A 19,564-nucleotide genomic window follows, 5' to 3' on the forward strand; every position below is an offset into this window, starting at 1 on the left:
CATCCAATACACACTCAACACAAGGCTCCAGCCTGTCTCTCTCAACCACCCAGGTTAGGAGGGAACTGAGGAGGATTAATGGCAAGAAGGCAGCGGGCCCAGATGGCATCAGCTCGAGGGTCGTCAGGTCCTGCGCGGACCAACTGTGTGGGGTGATGGAGCACCTCTTCAACCTGAGCCTGAGGTTGGGAAGAGTCCCACAGCTCTGGAAAACCTCCTGTGTTGTACCAGTGCCAAAGACTTCACGCCCCAAGGACCTCAACAGCTACAGGCCGGTGGCTCTGACATCCCACCTGATGAAGACCCTGGAGCGGTTGGTCCTGGCTCAGCTTCGGCGCCTAACAAGCTCATCACTGGACCCACTTCAGTTTGCCTACCAGCCTGGCATTGGCGCGGATGATGCCGTCATTCACCTCCTACATCGTTCCCTCGCTCACCTGGAGACCGCTGGAAGCACTGTGAGAATCATGTTCTTTGATTTCTCCAGTGCCTTCAACACCATTCTTCCCTCGGTTCTAAAGGACAAGCTGGAGAACTCTGGAGTGGACCATCACCTCACTACCTGGATCCTGGACTACCTCACCGACCGACCACAGTATGTGAGGACTCAGGGCTGTGTGTCGGACAGGGTCGTCTGCAGTACGGGGGCCCCACAGGGAACGGTTCTGGCTCCGTTCCTCTTCACCATCTACACTGCAGACTTCTCCCACAACTCCACCCAGTGCTTCCTGCAGAAGTTCTCTGATGACTCTGCAATAGTCGGCCTCATCACTGATGGGGACGACAAGGAGTACAGAGGTCTGACTCAAGACTTTGTGGACTGGTGCCAGCTGAACTACCTCCAGATCAACGCCAGTAAAACCAAGGAACTGGTGGTAGACTTCCGCAGGCACAAGCATTCTCCACTGCAACCACTGAACATCCAGGGTATGGACATTGAGGCTGTGGACAGCTACAGGTACCTTGGTGTTCATCTGAACAACAGACTGGACTGGACTCATAACTCAGACGCCCTCTACAGGAAAGGGCAGAGCAGGCTGTACCTGCTGCGGAGACTCAGGTCGTTTGGGGTGGAGGGCCCACTCCTGAAGACCTTCTATGACTCTGTGGTGGCTTCTGCTATCTTTTATGGTGTGGTCTGCTGGGGCGGCAGCATCTCTGCTGGGGACAGGAAGAGACTGAACAGGGTGATCCGAAGGGCCAGCTCTGTTCTAGGATGCCCTCTGGACCCAGTGGAGGTGGTGAGTGACAGGAGAACGGCGGCTAAGCTGTCATCCCTGATGGACAACATCTCCCACCCCATGCAGCAGACTGTGACAGCACTGAGCAGCTCCTTCAGTGGGAGACTGCGGCACCCACGGTGTGGGACGGAGAGATTTCGCAGGTCTTTCCTCCCCACTGCTGTCAGACTCCATAATAAAGACTTTAACTGATCAAGCACACACATCCATACATGTGCAATAATACTAAGTGCAATAATCCTTTCTGTCATCGTTGTATTTTTACTCAGTTGTATATAGTATTTGTATTTGTATTCTATTTTTATCTTATTGTATATTTTTATTCTATTTTATTCTACTGTATATAGTATAGTATTTTATTCTATTCTGTACAGTTGTGTACTGTATTTATTCTTATTGTATTCTAATTTTTGCGTCATAACTTTTGCACTGTCCACTCCTGCTGTGACAAAACAAATTTCCCACGTGTGGGACTAATAAAGGTTATCTTATCTTATCTTATCTTATCTCTCATCATCTCATGAACATCAGTGTCTGTAAAGTTTCAGTGGACACTGGAAGCTGGAGACAAACTTTACTGAATAAATGTCTGATATTGTTCAAAAATAGAAAGGATGCATGAGGAAGGTCAAGAGAGAGAGATGCTGAACACTGAACGTGTCACTGCGGAGTAAAAAATAAACTCCTGACCACAAATACAGAAACCGCAGCTGGATTTAAGGGAGTATAAACAGTGAGGGAACCTTTAACATCCCTTCAACTGTAGAAGAAGAAGAAGAAGAAGAAGAAGAAGAAGAAAGGTGGAGTGAGGACGAGACTAAAGAGGAGTACAAAGAATAAAAGGAACAACAACAACATGATGTAAATATATATAATATAAATATATATAATCTTCTATAATTTCTAAAGAGAAATTATAGAAGAGAAATGAAGAAAGGGCAGAACAAGAAGAAGAACAGGACATCTGATCGGCCGTGAGTGTAACTCACAGAGTGGACACAAGAGGGAGCCAGAGGACTTCCTGCAGACTTAGATGAGCTGAAACGTGACACCAGCGTTCATCGTGAGATTAAAATGTCTGATTTTCAGTTTGATAAATGAAACTGTGGGTTAAACATGAACTCTGACTAAACTTTGGACATTTCAAATCAATGAAATCAAAACACAAGATCAGTCTGAGTGAAGCTGTTTTTTGAGCTCCCCTGAGAGGCCTCGAGCTCAGACTTTAAAAACTTTGTGCTAATCTGACACGTGACTCCATCACGATGAAGCGTCTCCATTGTGCCGTCTCTGTGGAAGCAAACCTCAGCGGAGCAGCACAGCAGACGCCTCCTGAATATTAAACGCTCCTCTTTGTCATTTCTCTGCTGCGCTGCCACGAAATCATCCAAACTACAAACCAGCCTGGAGGAAGGTTGGGGGCAAATGTGTGTGAGCTGCAGGTTTGTCCTTACGATGCTGTTGAGGTCGGAGTCGAAGCTCCCGATGTGGTGGGTGGTGTTGCTGCTGGTGTGAATGGACGCGGTTGTGGCGACGCCCCCCAGGGGCTCCAGACCCTCCTCGTCCCACATGTAGGTGCCCCCGGACCCGCAGCTGTCGGAGGGGGACAGGTCCAGGGACGAGCCGCCCTGCAGAGGGGACGGACATGTTTGATTCAGACCACGTGGAGTTTTTCAGCTTTTATTAAACGTTCATGACTGCAGATGAGAGCAGGACAGACGTCCTCCTCTGTCTTTCCCAACAGCGTCCTGCCTCGCCCGGCTTTCAGGGACAGAAACCACGTCTACACCCTGCCTGTTAACTGTCCACGTGTGGGGCTGCTTTCACCTGCTGCAGCTGAGCTGTGAGTCAGGTCAAAGTATGACTCAAAGATTATGTCATGTTTCTGGAAATGGGTTAAAGGTTTGACAAATGGAGGAAACTGTGACAATTCAAGAGGCTAAATATCTGAAGTGGGTCTATGAGGTGAGGCTGAAGGCAGGGTGAGGCCAAGCAGCATCCTCCTGTGCTGATATCAAAGCCTGCAGTTCCTCTAATGTCCACTAGAGGCTGACTCAGTGTTAAAGCTCTACAGCAGAAAGAAACATGCTGACGGCCTCATACAGAAACTCTTCATATCAACTGTTTTCACAACTCACCTTTTTAAACTGTTTTAAGGCTTAAAGTCTGCATTATTAGGGGTGTGGCCTCTTTGACTGACAGGTGAATGGTGACACAGGCGGCTGTAGCTGCTAGCTGTCTGCTAGCTTCACCTCAGCTAACTGGAGTCCCTGAACTGGACCTCCGGACTGTGTTTGTGCTGTTAGACTCTATTTTTTCATACAAATGAAGCAGCCTACTGGCTTTTATTGATTTCTCTAATTAAAAAACAAAATCTGGCAAATGTAACAGGAAGTGTTGGCCCAAAACTACAAGGAATATGGCCGCTAGCACAGGCTAAGCCACAGCATTAGCCGATAGGTTGGCAGACTGTGGTTTTATAAAGAGAGCTGCTGCTGTGGGCACTGATAGCTCCTTCTGATTGGTGGATAGAAAGTTCTTTGTATGGGTTTAATGGCGCTACCTGCTCGTGGTAGTCCGGCTGACTGGACCGTCTCCGGCGGGAGAGTCGGGTCAGCTGATGGTCTCCTCGTTCACCTGAACACAAGCAGGATTTTTTTTTTTAAGCAGTCGTCTCGACACTTTTTCTCCTCCCTCCTGCTCCTCATAAAACTCACCTGTGAGTCTCACGCTGCTCCAGTCGATACCATCATCCAGAAAACACAGCCCGGTCGCCTTGGTGACACAATTAGCGACCACCTTGTCGTCATCAAACCTGGCGCACGATTGGTCGAGCCCGGAGTCGTCTTCCTCGTTTTTGGAGGAGAGCAGCAGGATGCCGACGCCTCCGTTTCCTGCAAACAGCAGACAAGCGTCGCCGTGAAGTCGGATATTATTCTAATTTACTGACATCTATATAAAATAAGAAATCTGATCTCACCGAGGTTGTCAAAGTCGTCCATGTACTCCTGACTGGTGTCGTTTCTATCCAGAGAGGAGGTGGAAGACAGGGACATGTCCTCCAGCGTCTCCCCTAAAATCGACACCTCTGCCTGGGATGCAGGCTCTGCCGGCAGCTCCTTTGCGTCCGGAGCCTCTGGAGTGTTTTCTGGAGGAGGACGAGCAGCTGTTAGAGAGAAACTACAAACAGACAAAAATAAAAAGCTGTGGGTAAAATAAAGAGTTAAAAGCTGAACCTGGGCTGTTTTCTGTCGTCGAAGGCGTCTCTACAGAGTCCTTCCGTCTGCTCAGTCCTTGGTCGTCTACACACTGATTGGCCGTCGTCGCTCGCAGTGGGCGGGACTGCTTGATGAGTGTTGGGCGTGACATCTTGTAGCTGATGCCACTGGGCCTGGAGGTGGGGCTCAGGCTGGGTAGGAGAGGTTTCTTTAAGGCAGATGGAGGCAGGAGGGAGGGGACCCCCGACCTCGCTGAAGGTGGTTTCAGCAGGCTGCCTTTAGGTGGAGCCCTGCTGGTGGAGGGGGACTGAGGGAGGGACGAGGAGGAGGCGGAGGAAGGAGTGAGGGTGGGGGAGGGCTGCCGTCGGACCTGGGTGAGGCTCCGTGAGCGAAAGCGATCGTCTTCAGTGAGCCGGACGGAGACAGCGGAGCCGAGGCTGTCGCTGGAGTACGAGCGGTTGGCTGGAGTCTTCTTCTGGAACGGGGAACCAGCTCGAGATCCAGGACCAGAACCGCCGGCACGAGAGAGGAAACTCTGAGGCCGTCTCAGAGAGCTGCTGGGTCCGGGCCGCGGTTTGGGCCCCGAAACGCCGTTCAGGGCGTGTTTGGCGCCGTTGGTCGGCCCTGATGGACTCAGTTTGTTGGATCTGATTTTGGAAGCAGGAGGCGTGCTGGGGCTGGACTGTGGAGACGGCGATGATGATGATGGCATAGGCAGGCCAAAGCCACGCCCCTTTTCCACAGAGGCTGCTTTTTTGGCGTCACGCTGGGAGTAAAACTGCTGGACGCTGCTGCGATTCCACCCGCCCTTCCCCCGGCTCCACGCCCTCTCCCCATCACCGCCGCCGTCCACCATCAATCCATTTTCTCTCCTCAATTTCACAGAAATCGAACTCGGCACTCGGATAAATCCATTCTGTTTAGCCGAGGACGGGGGCGCCGTTAGGGCGCCGTTGCCCCCTGATGGTCCAGGGTGGTGGTAGAACCCGTTGGTGAGGCGGGTGCCGGCGCTGGCGGCAGCAGCAGCAGCAGCGCTGGTGCTGACAGCGGCGGTGGCGGCGGGAGCCGTCTGAGATCTGGGCCGAGAACCAAACTTGGGCAACCTAGAGACCATGGTGGGCATGGCGGGAGGGTCGACGAGATGAGGGGCTGACATCAAACCCCGCCCACTTCACCATGGAGACACAGAGTCAGAGGATCTGGACAGAAGACAGGAAAAGATGATGTTAAAGGTCACGACCTCAGAAAGGTCAACTGTTCTGAAAACTATTCTTCTAAAACTCTCAGTGATGAAATTTGATTAAATTAAAAAATGTTTTAAATTGTTTTCCAAAGAAAAACAAAAAAGACAAATTTCAGCAGCAAAGTTTGGACATGTGGAGTCAAACGAGTCCTGCGAGGTTCCCTCGGTTAGCTTCACGTGCACTTTGCAGCTTAGTCTGTGTGACACTTGTGTTTCAGTGCAGACCGACAGGCTGCAGGTGGAGCTTTGTTATCACGCAAAGCAAGAACCAGTTCAGAGAACGCTTCCATGTAGAGCTACGAAGGACCTTTACTGGAAAACCTTTCAAACGCCCGTTTGCTGCGGTTTCTCTGAAGCACAACAAAGCAGCTCTCAGCGCAGCGTCTGCAGGCGCTCCTCACTGAGCAGAGCTGCAGGATCAGGACAAAGCTGCAGCAGCCTGGGACACTTTGGTGAGATATAAAAAAAGCCTGGCAGCCCACAGTGGGTGATCACATGATCCCTCTGATGGTAAAGGAAAGCCCGCCTCCATGAGGTCACCATATTCAGTTTCCCATTAAGAGCAAACTTTTCTCCTGGTTTAAAGAAAGTTTCTGAGGAAGAATCACGACAGAAGGTTCAGGGATTGAACTTTACAGGCTCGAGTGACACTGTGGAGCTGTGCTGTGGAACTTTATTCATAAAGCACATTTAATAACAACAAAATGTTGGCCAAAGTGCTGTACAAAGATTTAAAAAAGCAAAAAATTACACAGTAAGAAATAAGATCAATAACAAATACGTGGATGATGACTGGGTGGATAGATGGGTAACTCTCACGCGGTGGATAACAGGGAAGTGCGGTTTTCAGACACAACTGAGTGCAGCAAGGCCCAGCATGAGAGGAAAAAGGCTTATTTCCAAGTCATAACACCAACCGTTCCCTCTGACTCTCCAGAAACAGTCGCTGAAAGTGGTCGTCTGAGTTTCTGCTGGTCGCTCTGCTCCACAGCAGCTACGTGATAGGCTGCTTTTATAGCATTAGCATTGTTAGCTTGACATGACACCATCTGTGATGCGCGTGCAGAAACACGGAGCTGCACGTGTGTCGTGCACTGACAGCGTGAAGATAAACCAGCGTCCAAAACTTGTTTTTTGCAAACAATTCAGTTTCTGAAATCTGCAGAGCTCAGTTTGTGATCCTTATTTTTTAATATGTTTCCACCTGCGAGGCTCGCTGTATTATAAATAAAAGCTATTGTGTGTTTTTTTCAAACAAAGTGAAAAATGGATTTAACTGTAGATACGTGTTAGTGCTGCAGGACTGTTTAAATGAACAACTCCTTGTTGTGTTTTCATTCATGTTTTGAGGCCATAACAAACTGTTATTACTGTCGGTCACCTGCAGTACCTTCTCGGCCCATCAGGGGTCCCCGGCCTACACTTTGGGATTAGTCCTTGACGTGGGTAGAACAATAAACCAGCTAAGTTTAAGAGTTTGCTGAAGTTTGCTTGCTAACAAACATGTTGGCAGGTTTTAAATCCCAGTCAGCATCCACAGCTGAGCCCAGACTGAACCTGCTGAACAAAGTCAACAGTTTCATTCATTTTGGTGATGATGCATGCTGCAAATTTCCAGAAGTTTCTCAGCACCAATGACGTCAGCTACCCCGATGAAATATAATGAAGGTGTGAAGCCGACAGGCCCCGCCCTCCTGCAGAGAGCCGAGCTGCGGCGTCTGCACAGAAACTAAATTACAGCCCTGAGGGAGCGGAAAAATCCGGAGAGGAGCAGCTCTGACTCCTGCCAGTGATTAACAGCTGAAACATGTGGCAGCTGATCGCTCTGCAGCTTCAGCGCCGCCGGCTCATGTGTGTGTGTGTGTGTGTGTGTGTGTGTGTGTGCACGTGTGTGTTTGGGCTGGCGTGGAGATAATGCTTAAATGCACTCCGCCCCTAATAAAAACAGTCTGCTGTTCCTGCACACAGACACACATTAATGGTATGCCACACCCATCACACACACACACACACACACACACACACACACACACACACACACACACACACACACACACACACACAGGTAAGACTGCATGCAAATCCAGAGGCCGGGAAGCTGCAGGGACACAAACCTGCGACCTGCTGCTGCATGAAGTCTTGCAGCAGCAGGTCGCAGGTTTGTGTATCTGGTTGCAGAAGTTCATAAAACCACAGCGACAAGAGTTCAGTACACATAACTCAAATGTGTCAACACACGCACACGAGTGCATGTGAGTAATTCCCACAGACACAGACATGTGACCACAGGGTGTAGCCTCACTGGTTCCTGCATCTTAATTAAGTTTAGGAGACTCTCGTTTCAACTGGAAAGGAATGCAGAGCAAACACGGAGTCAGCACTCAGAGCTCAGGAACGTCACGGTTTTAAATGCTGCAAACACAGACAGCAGCTGCTGTTGCAGAGCTCAAATAATCAAACAAATCATTTATATAGATGAAAAAGTTTAAAAGTGGCTGAACTCGGCTGCAGGCTCTGGATCAGCTGAGCGTGGGACGAGAGGCAGCAGGCAGGCGAACCACGGATCACATGGTTACAAATGACTGAACTTTCAAAATAAAGGTCAGGGTGACTGTGTACTACTAGACAAGAAAATAAAACGTAAATAAAACATCATCACAAATGTGTTGATCAAATTAAAGAAGCAGCAGCAGCTAAATTACTCTTTAAAATGCATGAAAACTTCTGATTTTATAACTTTGTTCTTTGGAAGGAGACGATTCTCTTCACTCTGTCAGGACCCACACACCTGTGTTCCTGAGCCCACACAGCCTCCATCACATGCTGGTGTTGGTCAGACCTCCGAACACTCCTGATCCACCAGTTTATAAGTATCACTGACTCTACATTAGTGTGCATTATAATCACTCTCAAATATCCTTATAGCTCTGAGCTGTTAGATTTGCCCTCTTGGCCTTCAATGGCACTTTTTACTGGGATACATAAAGACGCATCAAAGTCACTTTGCACACTGTCACAAGGAAATGACTTGATCTCCTTCGCGAGACACGTTGCACAGATTACAGACCGACGAGTCATTTACAGCCAGTTACTCTGGCGTCGGAGCGAAGCCTCCCTCTCACGTTGCGCTGATGCTAAAACCAGAACCGTCCCTCCGAGCTCGCCCTCAACTCGACTGAGCATCACGAGCTTTTCTGGAGGCCTGAAATCAAACAGCTGATGTGCTTATGGAGGAGCGAGGTAGGTAAGGCGAGACCGCCGAAGAGCTTGTGACTTCAGCGGCCAGCTGCTGGATCATCTGCACGGCCCGAAGGCTCGCCGCGCTTTAGGCCGCGCGGCCACGTGCTTCCCTCACAGTAACAACATTATTCAGCATCAAGTCTCACCTCTAAACTGAGAACATGTTTGCTGTCACTGATGTGAAGAAAGAGATGCTGCAGAAAGCTGACTCACAGCTTCCCATCAAACACTCACAGCTGGTAAAGAACGATGAACTCGGGCACAGCTGGACGTCACCGTCACTGTGGCCAGAGGGCAAAGCGCCTCAGTGAGGCACCATCGTGTATCCGTTCACTTCATCTGTATAGTACTGCATTTATGAGACACTCTTATTTTATCCACAGAATAAAGGTTTATGAATAATTCAGGTAGAAGACTCTGTGCACAGCGCCGCTGTGAGGCAGACTTTCCAACGCTCTCATCATCATCAATGTAAATATAATACTAAATCCACTTTTTCCAGCAGCAGGTTCGCTTTACTGCTTCTGCTTTGAGGATGAATTTCTGTGGGGGAAGTTTAAGTGTGTCATGGTCACGAGTGATGGAAAGGTGGCACATGAGGTCGCCTGGTGGATCAGTGTGGTGTCCACCCACCAGGAGCTCCTCTAAGAGTGCCCTCGCTGCTGTTTGCTGGTTGAGTGCTGCGCTAACGTTAGCATGGGGGTGTAAACAATGGTAACCATGGCTTCCGTTAGCTTGCGATGTAGTTGAGTTGTGCTCACAAAGGCAAAGCTTGGACTATTACTGTGGAGCTAAAAAAGGTAACCAGGGCAGCGCTGATGTTTTCATCATCTGATGGTAAATAAGTGTGAAAAGGTTAACGTCCAGATTAAGGTCACATGATTCATGTGCTGCTTCAGCTGCAGGCTGGTGAGATTAGGGATGAAGACCGATTAACTGTTCAGGTGGGAGTTTTTCTACACTTGTGTCACATTGACTGACACGTAGCCACGTCCTCAAAAACTCCAGTCATGATGATGTCACAAAGCCTGCAGCAGTACTGTCCTCCTGTGTGCGTGTGTGTGTGTGTACGTTTGTATTACCAATGTTGTGGGTACATAAAACTGTCGGTCACTTTGTGGGGACTCGACTTCTCTTTGGTGGACAAAGGACAAATCCACGACTTGAAGCATTGAATGTAAGCTGGTGTAAAGTCCTCTGAAGTGCTGCGAGCAGGACTGAGTGCAGCTGTACTGCAGCAGAAGCACTGCTGCGATACCAAGGACACACAGGAGGAATGAAGACTGATGAACGAGGTCAGGGCAGAATCATAATGAGATCCTCTCTCCTCGCTCTCGTCTGTGTCTGCACACTGTGTCTCTCTCTCTTCATCCTGTGTTATTTATCAGCATCTCTCCATCACTGGGCCTCTTGTTAATTTGGATTCTCTTCAAGTTGAAACTGAGCTGAGCAACAATCCCGACCCACAGAATGTTTGACAGTGTTGTGCTGGCACTGATGCTCCGAACACTTCATGGTTCCTGTACAAACATTCATATTAAACATGCCAGAGTTTCAAACAGTGAGCTGTTTATGCTCAGACTGCACACTACTCAAAACACACAACTGTGCACTGCTTGTTCTATTGTTGACTCCGTGTGACCTCAGAGAGAGGATCACTCACAAGCTCCGCCCACCTGATGTTCATATCTCAAGTTTACAAAGAAAAGTCTGTCAGAAGAAAGTTGGATAACAGGGAAGTGCGGTTTTCAGACACAACTGAGTGCAGCAAGGTCCAGCATGAGAGGAAAAAGGCTTATTTCCAACTGTGAATCATGCAAAGCTACCTTCATAGGGTTCAGGAACAAAAACGTGGGGCTGGAAATGAAACACGGGCCCTTTATCACAGTGTTTCACAGTGGTTCCTGAACCTCTGATTTATGACTGATGATTCTCTCAACCATTAGTTCCCATTCAGCAATAACCTTTGTGTCCGAATGGATCAAAACGAGTGCTTATCAATCAAAAACACAGCTGTAGTAGTTTTACATCGTGGTCACTGTCCACAGTCCAGGACACATGTTAGATAACTGAACACACAAGATAAAGACACTGTGCAGCCTATCTGAAGTGGTACATGCTGAACAAACACGGTGCCAAAGTGTCTGCATGTGAGCCGCGACGAGGAAAGTCCAGTCGGTTCCCTCACCTCCTCTCGTGCACTGCACCAACGACCTGCCGCGTCAGCGCTCGCTGGTGTTCCCCGACCTCTCTGCGTGGGTCTTTAAAGCCTCACACATAATCCAGTTTGGTGTCAGGCTGCTGGATGACTTACAGGAGAGATTTAAGCCGGATGAACAAGTGTGTTTAAGATAAGAGAAGCAAACACACGGAGGATAAGTCAGCTCAGAGTGTGAGCGGTGTGGATAAGGCCTCGGCTGTTTGGCTGTGAGCCACAGAGTCCATTTGAATTAATGAATGAAAATCCAGGTGTAAAGTCAACTCGCTGTTTGTTCGTTTGGATAAGAAATGAGTGAACTCTGATTACAGCAGCAAACCTCACAAGAGCAAAGATAAAAACCATTCTCAGCACCAAAAACTACAGACGCCCGTATCCTTCAAATTCCCACACGTAGTGTTAGCAGAGCACAAGTGGACTAATGCACAGTTAAAAGTGGGCTTCGAGAAATACAGCACTCCCTCTGAGGCTGGATTACAGGCAGCTCCACGTTTGCTCCATTGTTCCAGTTTACGTAACTTAATTCACTGCAAACCAGTCGGAACTTTGCACCATTTCAGCTGCAGCTTCCTGTGGGCTCCGTACCAAACGTGCAGCTTTTCCCCCCCAAAGACGACGTTTGAGTGCTGAGGTGTCTGCCATCATCGGTGAATCTGAGCTGCTCGTGTTGGAGCTGAAGCCAGTGAATCATGGACTGGCAGTTACCTTCATTCATTTATATAGAAAACAGACTTTGCATGAAAGGAAGTTTTAAAAGTGTCAGTGATGCAAAGCTGTTTCTGGAGGCCCAGGATACGAACACAGAGCTGGAAATGATCTGAGCAGCTCTCCATTAAACTCCGAGTCTGGATCTGAAATCTGCAGAGAAGCCCGAGTGCTGCTTACGTGTCCTGACCTTGACGGCTTTGTTATCGACAGAGCGTATCCATGAAGGATACCGGGGTGATCTGAGCCCGAGACTGACTGTACTGTGCTTATGAGTCACTTTCACTAATGCAGTTCACAGAAGATGAGCCAGAAAACAGAGCTGCTGGGAATCAGCATCCAGCGTTTATCTTCTGAAGCTCCAACAATCAGTGAAACGATCAGAAAAGACATCTGCAGCTACAAACAGGTGCTGAGCGCCTCTGTGAATCCAGACGGATGTGATTAATGGACAGCCGAGACAAACATACTAGAACATACTCAGCTCTGTAACTGAATGGAAAACCGTCAGAGAACGAGAGCACGCACGCTGAGGGCGTAGCTACACTGCGAGGTCTCGTGTCTGAGATGGTTTTAATTCCATATCTGCACAAACTTTGGATGTTACAGAAAAATTATAACTGTGAAGTGAAAATCTAGATGAAACAGCATCTTTTGTTTCCCTTCACCAGCCGCCGCCTCCTCCTTTGACTCCCCCCTGCTCTTACTCCCCCTCCTCTTCCTCTACTGTACGTCCATGCAGCCATGCTCTGAGCTATCGATGTCTTCATGCTCCAGTTCTCCGCTCACTCAGCTGAGAGGAATCGAGGGCTGGCGGCGAGACGGCCAGGAAAGGTCAAACACGTCCATCTTTAACCTCCTAAGACCCGAACTCTTCCACAGCAGCATTTTTAATTTCTCTTTGATATTTAGGCTGATTGGGACCCGATGAATATAAAAACAAATTTGATTTTTTTTTTCCACCTGATTTTTGTTTCTAAGAGAAAAGGAGCCACATACGAGGATATGCGTTTAAAATTTTGATAGAACAGTAGCAGCATAATGTCCTCGTAAGTGGATATCAGGCCCTTGTAGAGCAAAATTGAGTATTTTGGTCTAAATAACCCAAAATGTGACGTCCACATATGTGGACGCAGGTCCTACAACGATTAATCTGAAATCAGTTCAGCCAGGATGCACGCAGCTACTTTACTTATCACTGTGGACCGCTGTCCTGAGCAGGGGGTCCGCTGCAAACAGTCAGTATTGGCATCATCAAATAATCTGGAGATTATAAAGGAATATATTCATTTATGGTTTATCGAAATCCCCAAACCCACCAAAAAGCACCCATGCATGCCACAAACCAAAGAATACTTCATGTATAATGAAGCAGGGCCAAAACTCATCACTGTTTTATACAAATTCAGACATTGGCCAATAACTTCTTAAAGATGAGTTTTGAGTCAGACGTCCGAGAGTCCGGACTCTGCCCGTCTGGGTTTATTTCACAGGAACGACGACCTCGTCGTCTCCTGACAGACGGCGCTCTCTCTCAGATTCTCAGGTGAACGTTTCCGCTCCACGGGGTCAGATTTCATTCACACTCGGAGTGAGAAAGGCCAAAAGCTGCTGGAGCAGAGCTCACAGATGGACCCGCGACACAACAGATGGTGTGGATGCAGCTCGCTGCGTGCACGAAACGTGACACCACAAATCTTTGACAGCAAGTACAAAAAGTCACAAAAAGTAAGACGATCCATTAAAAGGAGAGAATTTTAATGAATCTGCAGCTCCTGCAGCAGGATCATCTTCCATAATCAGTCAATTGTTACTCTCAGCCTGACCAACAAGCACAACAAAAGAAGGTATCGCAGGGTATTTTTCTATTTTACATTGATTACAAGGCTAAACTGAACACATCACATCACCACCAGCAGCCGGTGGACAAAATATAAAACAGCGGAGTTCCTCAGGGTTCGAGTTTAGGTCCTCTTATTTTTCACGTCATATGGAATCTAAAGACTATAATTAGAGAAATGCTACTTTTACTACACATAACTTGAGTTTCAAAAAACAAAAAGTAAGGTTTACATTTGAATTTTCATTTTATTTTGCAAAGGGTAATAATCTGTACAGTGCAGAACATTATTTAAAGTTTTCCTGTGTTTTGCGTGTAACTGTTAGTTACACGGGAAACAAAGCTTCACTTCACTGGCCTGCCTGCATAAACGAATGTGTCAATAAAACCTTCTCTGTAAGATGCTAAAAAACAACACCTCATTCACACGTTACGTTCAATGCCTGAGTCTGTTATGTAATATTTGACCTATTAAATTGCTTCAAATAACAACAGGAGAGACTGCATGTGAACGCTCTGCCTCTGAGCCTTCTTAAAGATAAAGAGAACTGTGTGCTGCTGTGGAGGGTTTAAAGGCCAGATGTGATGTAACTGCACTCACGAGGACACGCTTGCTGCTGTTGTTACACCAGAAACACTCACAGGTTTATCTGAACTCTGCTGCTGGGGTTCCCCACGTCTGTCCAGGTGAGGAAAAAACAGCAGGACATATCTGAGCTCCTCGAGCTTTCAGGAGTCCCACCAGCTGGTGATGAACTACTTCATGTGCATCAACAAAAACTGTAGTTCTTCTAATGTCCACTTGTGGCTCGCTAATAAACACATTTACAGCCTGATATGAATGTAGCTAGCTCTAAAGCTAGTTCTTTATTAAATCTCACTTATTATGCAGGTAGATGGCGGCACAAGTGACTTTAGCTGCTAGCGGTCTGCTAGCCTTTCCTTCTAATGCAATTAGCTGATTAATAATATGGCTGCTGTGAACTCAGAGCATCCAAGAAGTCCGAGCTCCAGTGTTTTATTATTTGGATGTTGCTGAGCACTAATTAGCAGGTAACTGTGTCTGCGTTACGCTTGCACAGTCTGTAGACGCAGCTTGCTAACCAGGCTAACTAGCATTAGCAAGAAAACAGGGACTCCGCCCTCTTGTCCAAATATGGTCACTTCTGGCTCCAAAAGAACAACAAGAGAAAACATCCGTCCTTTATTTACAGTGGACAGCTGTAAATTTACCAACTGTGCCAAATGAAACTGACCCCAAACAGCAAAGCCTTATGGGTAATGAGGACAGGACTGCTGAGAAGCAGGCAGCGCAGATAAACATGGCAGCCTGATAATCACGTCTGCACGGTTAGAACAATAACAATGCTCCTGAGCTGTAGCTCAGACTCTTTATTTCCACGTCCGTGCAGATCACCCGAGGACAGATGTTATTGGCTCAGGGCAGACTAACATTACCTCCTCCTCCGCCCTGCCTCCATCACTGAGCACAAAAAAGCTGCACTAATCTTCCAGACATATAAAACCCTGTTTAAGTGACCTACACATCTCAAGCTCATGTGAATTAAACAGACATGACATTTAAACATGAGCCAGACTGTCAATTTGTCGTAAGAAAGCGGCTCTCTAATGAAGCCTGAAGTCAGAGTGAGTCATCGTTTCTCCGTCAGTCCAGGTCACGGTGTGGTTTCTGACTCCTCCTCAGTCAGGATGGCTCCCCATCAAAACAACAGAGCCACATTTAGCCGAGCCGTTTTATTATTCATGGCTGCCGCTCGGATGCAGGCCGTGAGAGTCATCATTCGATCCGCACAGACTCAGCAGCAGGTTTCTTGCAGGCCTGATGTCCACGCTGTTAGCCCAGATACTCGGGCAGTAAAGAAAGAGGCGGGCTCGCACGCATTACTGCGCTCCACGCAGGAAAGATACGAATTTAATAAAACTCTGACCTCATTTACTTTATTATTTTAAAGGCTGTAACATTCAAATCTGTGTGATGGACAAAAAGCCTGACGTGCAGCTTTGCTGGCTGTTGTTTTGTGAATTATTATTATTATTATTATTATATTTAGCTCATTTTTGATGACAGCTTATTGCTTTGTTTCTATTCATATGCTGCTACCAACTATGCAGCTGTTGGAAAATATTGGAGTTATATGAGGAGTTTAGTCATTTATTGTGTATTTATTTTCCTACATTCACCTAAACCAGTTTAACAACAAATTAACATTATGCACAAAATTTACATTTATTCAAAAATACGAAAAACTGATCAAAACAGCAAAAACTATTTTAAATAATTAGCATTTTAATATGCACATGAATGGAGGCAGGTTGCAGAAGAGCTTCTCTGAACACACAGCACATGAAACAGGGCTGCAGCAGCTGCAGACCCCACTGGGTGGGACCCACTCAGCTGAGAACAGGAAGCTGAGGCTGCGGTTCACAGGCTCAGCATGTTTAACACCAGACGTGGAAACATGGCAACATTCAGATGGTAGGATCAGAACGTGGTGTGAACGTGAGTTCCTGGATCATCCTGCCTTGTGTCAACTATTAACTGCCTGAGGTTCTACCACCTCCACGCAGGCAAACACACAGCAGGAGAGCCCCGCCCGGGTGGCTGTTAGACCAACAAACACACCCTCGTCCAACACAGACACACACGGAGGATGTGTAAACTTTTCCCACAGTTTTCAGTCTGAAGTCACACTGATGACGGTGTCGTGGGATTTCAGGTCTGACTGGTCTCCAGCGGGCGGTGACGGCAGCGAGGATCCAGGAGGAGATTCTCGTCATTTTCATAAACAAATGTGTTTGTGCTGGTCGTTGTTTAAAGCATCGACAGCTTTCTGTGCTCGTCTCTTCAGCTCTTTCAAAAGACTGAAAGAGATATAAAATCTAATGTTAATATTTCAGTATTTTCTCCCCCAAACAGGAAGAGCCCGTCAGAGTCTCCCTCTGAGAAACAACACGTTTCATCTATCTGAAGAAAGCGACTCGTTACTAACTCAACAGGTCCTCTGTGAGCCTGACATGGATCTGTGGAGGGAAACTGATGCTATTTTACTTATTATTACATTCATATTATATAATGAATAATATTTTATTGTACTTTATCATTTATTCTGTTTTCTTTTATTTAGCGTGTGATCATCTGATTTTGTCATTTAATTTTATTACATTTCTTTTAAAACTTTATTTTTTAATCTTTGAATTTTTCTTTTTTGTTTTTATTATGTTTTGTTTTATTTTTAGTCGTATTAAAAATAAATAAATATTTATGTTTTGATTGGTTTCTGCTGTTCTCTGACTCGATCTGCGTTTATCGCCTCTGTGTCAATAAAGTTTGATCAGAGAATGTTTCAGTATTTATTAGGAAATATTTACTTCATATTTTTCGGCCACGTTTGATTTAAAAAGTAATTTTTATTTCCCATTAATTTAATTTTAGATTCGTTTTTCATGCTTTTTAATAATATTTTTAAGTCAATTTCCACTTTATTTCCAGACATATATTCTTTTTACTGCTCGTTTTTCAGAGATTGTATTTTCTTCTGTTTTTGGGTTCATTTCTTCTAAGCAGTTAAAAAATGAATTCAATAAATAAAGATTTCTGGCTTCTTGGAGTCAGTCTCACTGATTTTCTTTAAACTTTAAAAGGAATGAATTTTCTACATGAACCCTTCTCATGTCCTGATGTAATTTGTTTCTGCATCAATAACTACACTTACATCACTACATCAGCCTTTGTTTACATGTTCCGTTTCCTCCACACTCGTCCTCGCCGAGCTCGGCTCACATGATCTGATCAGTGAGGAAGCAGCAGGCAGACACCACCCAGCTAGAGATCCACAGATTCACCAAACATTTCCTGCTGCTGACCTCCATCAGCACAGACGGAGAGGGCATCAGATATCGCTCCAACAAGCTCACAGCGGAGGACGAGGATTGCACAGAGAGACACCGCCATCCGCTGTTAGCATTAGCTTGGCACCAACACACGACCAGAGCTGCGATTTGAGCTCCGACATGCAGAAGAAAATTTCCACCAGTGAAACAAAAAGCTCAGATTTCATTTACAAAGATGACACAGGATGATGAGGACTGAGATCAAATCAGAGGTCAGATGTAACGCTGACCTTTGGGGGGAATTACTTGGAGTTAAATGCTCATTTTCTTTCATTGATACACAACACGTTACAAAATGCTGCCTCAGCAAGCACGATTTTAATCTTTGGGTTGACACCAAGGTGACCTCCATCCAAACCCCAGCAGAGCGTTTCGGCCTCCAACACGCACACACAAACTTGTTTTCATCTAACACGGGGACTCCACTATCTTGATTTGCCAGCCCACAGAGGACACTAACTGTGCCATCTGTGCTGAAGGCCTGATGGAAAACATTAGCCTGAGGAAACGACTTTGAAACAGCAAAGTTAAACCTGCTCAGGCTGCAGGTAGGACTACACCTTCCACTTCAATTATTCATCCAACAGTCTGGAAACAATTAATGTTTGATCAGCTGGATCCAAACTCCTCCCTCTGCAGCTCCTTTGTCTTCCTCGGGGGTGAGAGCGGGCTACAGACACAAAAGGCCGGGACCCGTCTATGAAACTAGCTTCGGTTTCATTGGTATGTGAACAAAAACCTGAACAGGAGGCACAAAACTAATGAAAGCACCAGCAGGGCTTCTGTTTTCTGTGCTGTGACTCATCCCCTCTCCGTTATCCGTCGGGCTCTTCGTCTCAGAGGGAGAGGGCGAGGAGGAGAAAGGCAGGAATGAAGTCCAGCCGGGTGGAAACGCCACACAGAGAGACAGATGGGCGGACAGACTGGACTCCTGCCATCGGTCTCGGTGTCAGCAGGTTCCCTCAGAGAGCTGCTGAAGCTGGCAGCGAGAGCGCCACAGAGCAGCAGGGGACTCGCCTCTGCAGCTGCTTTCACCTGACTCTGCCGACCAGCCCACATCAGCTCACTTCACAGTACACGCGCTGCCTTTCCTCCATGACTGCAGACTCCGGGGCTCGTGCTCCAGTTTAAGACTCAGGTTAAATTCCCGGATGATGCATTAGACTCTCCGCCGTCCATCACACTCACTGCTGAGGCCTGCTGTACTTTCTCTTCATGCTGACGGGGAAAATCAAACTCCATGTTTCCTCTCCGTGTGCTTTAGCACCGAGCAGTCAATAAATCATCACCATCCACTGAATGAAACTTACTCAGAAAGGGGAAGCTGAACCTGTCCATGTTATTAACTTAGTGCTTGCAGCTCGTTAGGAGGCAGAACTTGAGCTTAAAGTAAATAAACAAATGTGTGATTTATAAATGAATTCAACTTGACATTTCATTCCTACAATAAACTGGAATCGAGCCCAAGTTTGGTGACTTCACCTCAGCGGTCTGTTCTGTGCCTGAATCTGATTGGCTGTTATGACTCCCACATCAGCTGCTGATTGGCTCTTTGTAGGCAAGCGTTTACCCAACTGATCAATAAAAGAAATCAGCTGAGCATTGATTAACTGAATAATCAATTAGTCCAATAAAGTCGTCAGTAATGATTCACAGAGACGGTTTGCTGCAGTAAAAACATCTGATGTTTTATAAACAGCACACTAATCAATCAGCTGATCTGAGTAATACAGAGAGCAGTTATGTTATTACCAGGTTAGTTTAACCAGTAATGATAACTGCTGTGTGACGTCAGGCTCTTAGAAACAACACCAAACTAAAGTTTCACCGTCCTGTGAGACTTTCTGAGCTGTGTGAGTGATTGCTTCACCGGAAAGAGACCGACTGATCGATTAATTGTTCGATCAGTTCATTAAAATAAACTGTCTCAAGTCTCGTTATCTTTAG

The 19,564-nt window shown here is 46.7% G+C and overlaps 1 protein-coding gene across 3 annotated transcripts in view; it reads right to left on the bottom strand.

Annotated features, from left to right (window-relative positions):
• LOC146664355 (serine-rich coiled-coil domain-containing protein 2-like) overlaps positions 1 to 19,564 on the bottom strand; it is a 43,471-nt gene that overhangs the window by 22,911 nt on the left and 996 nt on the right. For all 3 annotated transcript variants that reach the window (XM_085417194.1, XM_085417195.1, XM_085417196.1), the window contains exons 2-6: positions 4,478 to 5,658; positions 4,222 to 4,389; positions 3,959 to 4,135; positions 3,805 to 3,878; positions 2,696 to 2,869 (exon numbers count right to left, since the gene is read on the bottom strand). In XM_085417194.1, coding sequence (XP_085273320.1) covers positions 2,696 to 2,869; positions 3,805 to 3,878; positions 3,959 to 4,135; positions 4,222 to 4,389; positions 4,478 to 5,615 — 1,731 coding nt within the window. In that variant the 5' untranslated portion in view covers positions 5,616 to 5,658. The remainder of the gene's footprint in view (positions 1 to 2,695; positions 2,870 to 3,804; positions 3,879 to 3,958; positions 4,136 to 4,221; positions 4,390 to 4,477; positions 5,659 to 19,564) is intronic.

Source organism: Rhamphochromis longiceps, linkage group LG8 (assembly GCF_057381845.1).
Source record: "Rhamphochromis longiceps isolate RC_006_pf linkage group LG8, R_longiceps_female_GT1.1, whole genome shotgun sequence".
NCBI lineage: Eukaryota > Metazoa > Chordata > Actinopteri > Cichliformes > Cichlidae > Rhamphochromis > Rhamphochromis longiceps.